General features: G+C 32.8%; 1 protein-coding gene across 1 annotated transcript; it reads left to right on the top strand.

Moving 5' to 3' along the window:
* Positions 1 to 9,201: 9,201 nt before the first annotated feature.
* On the top strand, positions 9,202 to 11,227 carry LOC108324980 (3-ketoacyl-CoA synthase 11). Its single transcript, XM_017557946.2, has 2 exons — positions 9,202 to 10,091; positions 10,250 to 11,227. The coding sequence occupies exons 1-2, from the start codon at positions 9,315 to 9,317 to the stop codon at positions 11,033 to 11,035; spliced, it is 1,563 nt and encodes a 520-aa protein (XP_017413435.1). The 5' UTR covers positions 9,202 to 9,314; the 3' UTR covers positions 11,036 to 11,227.
* Positions 11,228 to 11,616: the final 389 nt, after the last annotated feature.

Here is an 11,616-nt window from a genome sequence, read left to right as displayed (position 1 = left end):
ACCAATATTTATATTGGTTGTTGATGTTTTTATTAGGTAGAGTTTAACATTTAATATTTAATAATTTCATGTTTTTTTAAAAAAAATTGTATTTAATAAATATTTAAAATAACAAATTGAGAGATACGTACGTAAATATAAATATATTCACTTTAATTACCTTAGCATATAATGAAATTTTAAATTTATACAATATTATAAAATTGACAAATAAATAACTTATAAAAATGTCACGTGAATCAAAATTCAGACCTGAGTATGAAAAACCCACTGGAAACATTAATATAAAAATGTTGACTTGCTGACAACATATAGTACTGTATGACGTGATGGGTTACTTGCAAATATTTTTTGTGATATTTTCTCTGTCAAATCATCAATAATGTACAAGCATTAGTTGTTATTTACTAAAAATCCTTGTAAATTCTCAATACACATGTTAGTATTATGTAGTCTTAATCTTAGATGTTGTTAATTTATGTATATTATCAGCCAATCCTTTAATAGGGTTATTTTCTTTATTGTAATACTAACAAAACGTAGAGTTTTTTCTTTATTATTATGTTTTGTATAATTTTATTTATTACATGACAAAATAGTAAAATATATTGTTTTGTATATACAATTATAAAGTTATGCTATAATAAAAAAATTTAATCATATAAAATCAAAATAAAAAGTTTATAATTTAAACTTATTTAAAAAGAATAGATATTTAACAGGATTTTAATTACTTATTCCTGATTATTATGGAACAACCATTGCATTATTGCACAACTAATATTGGGATCAAGGAATGTAAATGCATCAAGACCAGTTCATAATACTGATACATCAATTCACAACTAAACACAAAAGACAAAATTAAAGCATGAATAAAATTAAGGGAAAAACACTTATTTGGTTTAAAGTCTTTATGTTTAATCATGAATTCATTTATACACTGAGATTAAAAAACTATATGCATTATTGCACAACTAAACCATATTGAGATATGTAGGGAGAGTTTCCACTTGGTTGGAAGGTCAAGATAAAACTCACGCATCCATTCACTCAAGTCTGTAGAATGAAACAATCAACATTTTTGTATTGACATTTCCAAAATCTGTCTATTACACATGTAGTTCCTCTATTTATAGGATATGTTATTGATTAAGAAATCTTAATCCCTTACTAATATGTGATTAACCAAGTGTATGAAACAAGCTCCTACTAAAGTCAGCATACCAAGCAAGCTATTAAAACTTGTACCACAAGCTTCTAAAACTTACACCAAAACTATTGGTATCTACAATTTCAAGAACTAAATTCCTAAACTCTTTCTCTCTCTCTCTCTCTCTCTCTCTCTCTCTCTATATATATATATATATATATATATATATATATATGACCGTTGAGTGAAAAAATTTCTTCATAGGACACCAATATACTAGTGCAAAACCATTTATGAACCATGCTTCTAGTCAATAGTCAATCAAATTCTCATTATGCACAACTCTCAGTAGGAGTAAGAAGATTATAAAACCGTAAACAATCTTAAAATGGGAATGGGATGTGGTGGAATGCACAAATCTATTATAAGCAAACTCAGTGAGGTAGGAGGTCTTCCCATATCCTAAGATTCGTATAAATAAGGCATCTTAACATTTGAGACAATTTCATTGACCCCTTTAGTTTGTCTCTTTAGGGTGACAAGTAGTAGAAAATAAAAGCTTATAGAGTCAAGCTTACCCAATAAAGTTTTCAAAAAGTGGCTTAAAAACTTAGAATCACAATCATATACAATATTTTTAGAAAGCCCATGTAAGTGCACCACCTCTTTAAGGAAAATATTTGTTATATGATAGACACTATCTACTTTGTGGTGTAGAATAAAATGAGACATTTTTTAAATCGATTCACTACGACAAAGATAAAATCTCTACCCTTGGATGTCCTTGAGAAGCCTAAAAGGAAATCCACAGAGATATCTACCCAAGACATCCAAGGAATAGGAAGAAACCTATACAAACAATAAGGATGGACATTTGACTTAGCTTGTTGACATGCGATGCATTTGTCATAGACTTGTTGATCCATTTTTTTCATGCAAGGCCAAAACAATTATACACTCATAATGTCTACGGTTTTGGTACCCTGAAATGTCCTATGAGGCCTCAATTGTGGGCTTCTTAAACGAGATATGTTTGTATGGACCCTTGAGGCACACAAAGTCTTTTCCCTTTAAATAAAAATCCTTGATGAAGGAAAAAATATTTATAGCCACCATTCGAATATGCTTGAAAGATAGGATAAAAATCAAGATCATCAAAAGACAATTCCTTAATGTGATTAAATCCTTAGTGAATGACTAATGTAGAAAGAAGAGTATGGTGACGAGATAAAATATTAGCCACAATGTTGGTTTTCCCTTGTTTATATTTAATCACAAAAGGAAATTGCTCAATAAATTATATCCATTTAGCATGTTGCTTGTTATGTTTACTCTAAATTTTCAAATATTTAAGAGATTCAATATGATTATGGATAACAAATTCTTTAAGAAGATAATTTTGCCATTTTTGTAAAGCTCTAACAAGAGCATAAATTTTTTTTATCATATGTAGAGTAATTGACATGATCACCCTTAAGTTTTTGACTAAAATAAGCTATAGGGTGGTTCCCTTTAAGAAGAAAAATCCCGATGCCTACATTAGAAGCATCACATTCAATCTCAAAGGACTTAGCAGAGTTAGATTTAGGTGGAGCTAAGATAAAAGCAACAAATAATTTGTCGTTTAAGGTTTCAATAACTTTTGATTGAGTTAGTTCCCATTTAAACACTACATCTTTCTTTACTATGTCATTGAGAGGCACAACAATGGTGCTAAAATCTTGAACAAAGCATCTATAGAAGCTTGCTAACCTATGAAAACTTCACACCTCACCAATAGTCGTAGGGGTTGGCCATTCTCTAATGGTGACAACCTTCTCTTGATCCATACAATTCCCTTGAGCACTTATTACAAACCCTAGGAAGGTGACATGGTCTATAACAAAAACATATTTGTCTCTATTTGCGTATAAGGAAAATTTCCTAAGGGTTTCTATAACAGCGCACACATGTAAGGTATGGTCCTCTAAGAAAAGATTGTAGATTAGAATGTTATTAAAATAGATAACAACACACACTTTCCTATGAAGGGATGCAGAATATGATGCATAAGGCGCATAAAAGTACTAAATAGCATTGATTAAGCCAAAGGGAATGACTAACCATTCATAAAGACCAAATTTAGTTTTAAAAGCGATGATTTTCCATTCATCTCCAGGTTTAATTTGTATTTGATTATAACCGCATTTATCAGATTAAGAAAAGTAAATACATCAAGACCAATTCATAACATCGATGCATCAATTCACAACTAGACATGAAAACAAAATTAATGCAGAAGTAGAATTACAAGAGAAATACTTATTCGTTTGAAGCTTCCATGCTTAACCACAAATTCACCTACACATCGAGATTAGGGAAAGCAAATGCACCATTACGCTACTCAACCAAATTGAGATAAATAGGGAGAGTTGCCACTTAGTTGCAAGCTCAAGATGAAACTCATGCATCCATTCACTTAATATTTCAGAATGAAAACAAGCTACATTTTTGTACTGACATTTTCAAAATCTATTACACATAACTCCTTTATTTATAGGAGAAGCCATTGATTAAGAGATCCTAATCCTTTATTAATTCGTGATTAACCAAGTGTACGAAACAAGTTATTACTAAAGCCAACATACCAAGCAAGCTATTGAAACTTATACTACAAGCTTCTAAAACATACACCTCAAGTTGCTGTTACCTTTCAAGAACTACAATTCTTGAACTCTGAAATGTGTTACTAATGCCACTTGTGTTGAGTGTAACCATTAAGCACCATCTTTACTAAACATTAAAAATCCTTCATTGAATACTAATATTATGCAAATATTTTTTTTGAACAATACATCTGGTCAATTGTCAAATATCCTCAATCAAGTAAAAAAAAATATTTATGTGATTAAAGGTGAAGTTTAACTAATATATATTATTCATATAACTTCTCAATATTATCATATCATATTAATGATTCAACACATGAATTTACCAAGTGAAAGAGTCTAAAGGCTTAATTACCAATATTTTTTTTCTGATGTAGTTTTACTTGTCCATACATTCGGCTTGTACCTTAATATAGCTTATAAATATTTGTTTTGTAACCCAACTTTTTCATTAAATCAATAATTGTTAGAACTTGAGCATATATAAAAGAAAATGTTAACCTAAAATAATAGTTCATTAAGTGAAAATTGATACCTCGATACTAAAGTATAATGCATAAGCGGTTTATCTTTCCATGTGCAACTCCTAAGTTAATGTAAAACTTGATAACTTCTAGATGTAACATTTTTTTTATTTATTATTCAAAAAAATTGGTATTTGGTTCAAATGAAATGAACTCGTAATGTTTTGGATTCGAACCTTGTGAATGAAAAAATATATCATATTAAAAAAATATTTCATTAAAATACATCATGCCAAACTTTAAATAAATTATTTCTTTAGCAAACTTTATCTAATAAAACAAAATATTTATCACTTATAATACATGCGTGTGCATATACACTACTCTAAGTTATATATTAACATAAAATTATTATTGATATATATATATATATATATATATATATATATATATATATATATATATATAAAATTTTTCTAAAAGAGTACATATATAAGTTGTAATTGAATAAAGTTGGATGATAGCCACTTGTTTATAGTTCTGATATTTTTTTTTAAGATAACATGTTGTAAGCAAAAGACTAAGTCGTGAGTAATAAATGATCGTTGATTGTTGACTTGGTTTTGTAGGTTTTTGGTGGCTTTGGAGAGAGTGAAGGCCTTGTTGTTCTAAGACAATCTCATAATGACGGCTTAATGAAGGGTGGTGACTTTTCTAATTTCATGCAAATTATAATTAATTTTTCAATCTCCTTCAAACGAATGTCAGTGTCAATTTTCTTAATAACAACAGCAAACTGTGACTTCATCAACATAACAATGACAATTAGCAGTAATGATGTAGTGCGAAAAGAAGAAAGGTTGTTTTCACTCACTTTCGTGTGAAGGATGTGAATAATAGAAATAATAGAATCTTATGCCCTATAAAAGGTGTCTTTTTCTTTGCTAATTTTTTGAAATTTGATGAAATTGAGGTTGTAACCAATAGGTAGGTGTTTGGTGGGAAGGTTTAGCATTTAATATAGAAATAGTTAAGAGTTTGTTGTTGGATGGATGATTAATGATTCATTCTAGACACAATTACCTCACACGTCTCATTTTAATTTACAGAATCTATGAATAACTGTTCTAATTATTTCATGTTTTTAAGGTTTCTGAGAGATTTTTGTCATTAAATTACAATGATTCATTTCACCTTCTTTTTTAACGCTCGATTTAATTTATCAAACAATATCACCATATTCAAACTATTTAATTACTTAATAATAATCTTTTCCATAGGTAATTAAAGCCTATTTTTATAAACCTCCGTTGATATCCATGCCAATATTAGCTAAGTTTCATTAAAAAAAATAGAACTAATAATAAATGTGAAATGAGAGTAAAAAATATCAGAATTAATAATAAATTTCAATGAATAATAAAATATGGTAGAGAAAGTTTTATGGTTACATTTTCCAAAATTATTTTCATGCAGGGATGGGAAAAATAAGCCGATTCTAGAACTTATTTATGGAATAAAAAGCAAGTGCATTTTCAAGTGAAGTTATAGCGTGCATTAATTTATTAATTAAGCAGTGACTGGAAGGCTTGCAAGAAGATGACTAATTAAAAACTGGGCATTAAGGTTTCTTGGTTTTTTCTAAAAAGAGTAGAAACTTTTAGTGGTAAAAATTACAATAAAAAGTGAAACATTTCATGAGTTTAATCATTTTCTAAAATATGTTCTAAGCTTTGACACATGAATAAATTAATATAGAAAAAGGGAAGGATAGATAGAAAATTGTAGTTAGAAGTTAGAGTTTAACTTTTATACAAAAGCGTAAAGGATGAGAAGACAACAACATAATATAAAAGGAAAGACAGAAAGCAATAGCTTGTCATATACATTATATTTATAGTTCACCAATTACCAACGTACACTTTTGACCCAACCAACCCTCCTCTCACGTCCATGCATTTTTTCCCCTACTTTATTCATTCTGGTAGTTATTTGGAAGAAGAATCATACAAAAATATAATATAATAAAATATAATTCAATCTAGCATTCACATTATTTTTTATCTAAAATCATAAATAATGAATTTATAAATTTTTATCTTTATATAATATTTAACTTTTTCACATTTAATATGAAACTTAAATTCATAAATTTTTATTGTAGTATATTTTTTAATTAAAATACCAAAATGGACATATTTTTATTATTATTGATTTTGTATAAGTCGTGAGTATGAGTGTTAAATTTGGTCATTTTAGATTATATGGGTTGACTCACCATGAGTTGATTAAAACTGAATGAATCCAGTCTAGCTCACTTTCTAGTAAGTAAGAAATTTTACAATCCAGTGAAACCTATCACATGTTGGTGGGTTAAATGAATAGCCTTATTAACCCACATAACATTAAAAAAGTATTTTTGGAATTATTTACAAACCTTAAAAAACAAAAGAGTATGAGGTAGTAAAGGAAGGTGAAGGACGAGTGGAAGTGCGATAGAGGAGCGACAATGGACCGTCGAAGAGATGCGGAGGAACACAACGAACGTTGAGGAGAACCTGAGGAATCCAAAGCAACACAAAAGAACACAGTGGACCAGGAACCAAAGAGTGGTGTTCAATGAAGGAGAACACGACAAACAATGAATCAAAGCAATGGTGTTCGAAGAAGGAGAACGCGAAAAACCACGAACTAGAGTAGTGGTGTTCGACGAAGGAGAATGCGACAAACAACAAACCATACTGGTGGTGTTCGATGAAGGAGCACACAGTCGAAAATTGAGACAATGTTTAAAGCCCATTGGCCTAAGAAGGGGCAAGCAGTGGTGTTTGACAAAGGCAAGCAACTAAGTGATTGTGTTATGTTCAACAATTTCATTACTATTGAGAAGCTTTTGATCCAGTGAACATGGGAGAAAAAGCAACGAAATCAAGGCTTCTTTTCTAGTTCAAAGATAGAAAATAGGTTTTTCAAAAAATAAGTGGGTTACGGGTTATGTGAGCCCAACTCGGCTCAAACCCGCTTAACACGTAGGTTAAGTGAGCCCATCCCGTTCTCGCCCATAATTAGAAAAAATTTCAATTTCTCAACCTGACTTGGCTCAAACCCGTGGTGAGTCGAGTTGGCTCACAAATTCTAACTGTTTTGACATGTTTAGTCTTGAGCTGAAAAAATGAAGTCAACACATAAATTATATTTTTGGCCAACTTCCAATTTTTGACCTGAAGTCGTTTATACGACTTTTATTTAGCTGCAAGTCTCAAATCTAGAAGGGAGAAGAGAACCCTCACACGCAATGAAGAAGGAGAGTAATGCAGCCACACCAATGACGATTATGGTTGCGCGTTGTAGTCGTGTTGATGGTAGCCTAAGTTGGAAGACATAGTGAAGGCCCAGTGGCAATGAAGGAACCCATGATGTTTCGTGACTCACCAAGGGTTGGTGCAAGCAGATTTAGAAGGATGCACGGACGACGCAAATAGGGTGCTTTGCAATATGACCACTTAGGCTAGATGAGTCGTGTGTGTTGACGCTTGTAGCGAGAGGGCCTGAGTCGCGCAGTTAAGATGAAGAAGAGAAGAGTGTCATCAATGACGTTTACAACTCCGATTCTGATAAGGCAATGACTATGATCCACATGTGATGAGTGTTGCAATGGGGAGATTCAACTACGATCCAATTGAAAGTCATACACATTGCAAATGACTTCAGGACAAAAGTGTGCACAAGAAACACGATTTAGTGTATGAAAATACAAATTGGAAGTCGTGGCCCAAGTAAGACTAGTGTAGGTAAGGGCTTTGGCACTAGTTATTTTGGAAATTATAATTTGGTTCTTTAACCAAAACATATTCAAGAGAGGTAAAAAAATGTAGGATTCAAGTGAGGTAATATAAAAATGTAGGATTTTAGGCTTTAGTTCATAACCGAAACCTATTCTATACTTTATACTTCGGGTCTTTCTTGAACCAAATCTTATTCCTTTATTTTTTTTAAAAGGAAATTATTGTTTCAATTTCCTCTCATCCTTACCTTTCCACAATTTCCCACCCTAGAATCATTGTACTCCCCGCCAACGAATAAAGTCACCCGACTTTGAATAAAAGACATTAAAAAATACTTCCATTAGAAAAAAAAGATTATGAAACAAGAAAAAAAAAAGCAAAACGAGAGAACGAACATCTCGCCACTTTCAAAATGGGAAAGAAAGAGAGGCTCGCAGTGATGACGCGACGACATAATTCATGTTAAAAACGAGTAAGGAAAAATGAGAGTAGATGAGTAACAATGAAAAAGACAATGTGATTCGCGTTTGGTGACAAAGATGGGAGAAGAGTGACTCTTACACGGGAGGAGGAGTGATACAATGATGCAATTGGAAAAACTTTGATACGAGTATACAATTTGTGAAATTTTAACCCTAACCTACAAATAAGTCTAAATTATTTAAATAACCAATACCTATAATTATAAAAAAAATAAAAAATTGTGAGTACGTTTGGAAAGACTTATTTTTTTTCTGAAATCGAAACATATTATTTCAAAAGCATTTTTTCATTAGTGTAAACGACGTTTTAGTTAACTTATTACGAAGACGTTTGGTTAGCTCACGACTTACCCCGAAACCTTGTATCTATTATGGTATTTTAGCTAGAAAAATGCACCATACAAGTGAAAAAAAACCTAGACTAACACTTGTATTTCCAATACTAATATAGAAACATTAAAAACCATACTTTTTATTTTCTTGTATAATTTAATGAATCTTTCTTCTTATATATATTATGATTTTTGAAGATAGAAAATACGCATTATTTTCCCAGTTGGCAAATTGAATGCCAGTGCATGTTCTCAATTAAAAGTTCGTTGGGGTAGTTGTATCCACTACCCATCTCTCCTTTCCCACTTACATTCTTTAAAACCTTCTCATCTTCCACATTTTCTTGCACCACATTCATATTTCTCTCCCTTTTCTCTTTTCTTTTACATTTTTCTCACAACAACTTTCTATAAACTATTCTGTCACTACTTTTAATTTTTCTTCCCTTCATGGCAGATCAGAAGAAGGAGAACCCAAATTCGGGAACTGTTAATGTTGAATCAGCAAAAGGAAGGAATAAACTTCCAAACTTTCTGCTATCTGTGAGGCTCAAGTACGTGAAGCTAGGCTACCACTATGTCATCTCCAATGCTATGTACCTTTTGCTCATACCCCTTCTTGTCGTAGCCTCAGTTCATCTGTCAACCCTTTCCATCAACGACTTTCTCCAACTCTGGGAGAATCTCAAGTTCAACCTTCTCTCAGTCACTGTCTGTTCAAGCCTCATGGTCTTCCTTGCTACCCTTTACTTCATGACCCGACCAAGGGGTGTGTATCTCATGGATTTTGCATGCTACAAGCCTCACGTCGATTGCACGTGCACAAGGGAGACTTTCGTCGAGAAGTCTGCTCTCACAGGGACATTCTCGGAGGAGAACTTGTCCTTTCAGAAGAAGATTCTAGAGAGGTCTGGTTTGGGACAGAAGACTTATCTGCCCCCAGCAATCTTGAGTTTGCCACCAAAACCTTGCATGGCTGCGGCTAGGAAGGAGGCCGAGGAGGTGATGTTTGGAGCCATTGACCAGCTGCTGGAAAAGACTGGGGTCAAGGCTAAGGATATTGGGATTCTGGTCGTGAATTGCAGCTTGTTCAATCCCACACCTTCCCTCTCTGCCATGATTGTCAATCACTACAAGCTCAGAGGGAATATCCTCAGTTATAATCTCGGTGGCATGGGTTGCAGTGCTGGTCTTATCTCCATTGACCTTGCCAAACAGCTCCTCCAGGTTTATATACACACATATATATATATATATATATATATATATATATATATATATATATATATATATATATATATATATATATATATATATATATATATATATATTTCACAAAGCATTTAATGTTTAGCAGAGACAGTTTTGATATTGATAAATTTTAGGTTCATCCAAACTCTTATGCCTTGGTGGTGAGCATGGAGAACATAACTCTGAACTGGTATTTTGGAAACAACCGATCAATGCTGGTGTCAAACTGTCTGTTCAGAATGGGAGGAGCGGCGATACTCCTCTCGAACCGCTCCGGCGACCGGAGGCGGGCGAAATACCAACTGGTCCACACGGTGAGGACTCACAAGGGAGCAGATGACAAGTCGTATGGGTGTGTGTTCCAAGAAGAGGATGAGACAAAGAGAATAGGTGTGGCACTCTCAAAGGACTTGATGGCAGTGGCAGGAGAGGCCCTAAAGACCAACATTACAACACTGGGACCCCTGGTGCTTCCCATGTCAGAACAGCTCCTTTTCTTTGCCACCTTGGTCGCTAGGAAAGTCTTGAAGATGAAGATAAAGCCCTACATCCCTGATTTCAAGCTGGCATTTGACCACTTTTGCATCCATGCTGGAGGTAGGGCAGTGTTGGATGAGCTGGAGAAGAACCTTGACCTAAGTGAGTGGCACATGGAACCTTCTAGAATGACCCTATACAGGTTTGGAAACACTTCTAGCAGTTCCTTGTGGTATGAGTTGTCCTACACTGAAAGCAAAGGGAGGATAAAAAAGGGTGACAGAACTTGGCAGATTGCATTTGGTTCAGGTTTCAAGTGCAACAGTGCTGTTTGGAGGGCTTTGAGAACCATCGATCCAGCAAAGGAGAAGAATCCTTGGATCGATGAGATTCATGACTTTCCTGTTCATGTCCCTAAAGTGGCACCCATTAATGCTTCCTGAATCAAAAACATCCTTTTTCTTTTACTGAACTAAACAGACTTGTTCATTTTTAATGTTATAGCTGAGCTTAGGAGATGTGAAAAAACAGCACACAAGATTATTACCACTCCCTGTAACTTTGCCTGTGTCTTTGCTCTTGTAACAGTGTGTTCAAGTTATAAAGACTTTGCATGCAGCTATTCTCTGATTCAACATAGATTTCATTATTTTTCTGATAAGGATTTCTCTAACAGAATGACCTGCATGATTACTAACATCTGTGTTCGATATTATATTAAGTTTCTTAATGTTATTTTCAAAGTTAATACTCAAAATTAGGTTTTAGTAGAAACGATAAAGTTCGACTATATCATGTTATAAAATAAATAGATGTATTAAAAAAATTATTCTAAGTGACTAACTGTTAAAAGGAAATATGGCACCCATTGTTCTTGGATGTTTTAGTTGGAAATAAAGTCACGAGTTTTTTTTTTTTCCTTTTTTGGGTGAAGCTACTCAAAGTTTCTTATACATCACGGAAAAGATCATTGTCTTAATGTAATTCAATCAGTCAATTTAATTCTCCTAAATGTAAATAGAGA

This window comes from Vigna angularis, chromosome 3 (assembly GCF_016808095.1).
Source record: "Vigna angularis cultivar LongXiaoDou No.4 chromosome 3, ASM1680809v1, whole genome shotgun sequence".
Taxonomy (NCBI): Eukaryota; Viridiplantae; Streptophyta; class Magnoliopsida; order Fabales; family Fabaceae; genus Vigna; species Vigna angularis.
Note: the sequence above shows the minus strand (reverse complement) of the source record. Positions and strands in the feature narration are given on the sequence as shown.

What these genes read in the sequence shown, in the direction of transcription:
- LOC108324980 (XM_017557946.2), top strand. Translation starts at nt 9,315, where the DNA reads ATGGCAGATCAGAAGAAGGAGAACCCAAATTCGGGAACTGTTAATGTT. An exon ending in TTGCCAAACAGCTCCTCCAG is followed by an intron (nt 10,092 to 10,249) that starts GTTTATATACAC and finishes GATAAATTTTAG; the next exon opens with GTTCATCCAAACTCTTATGC.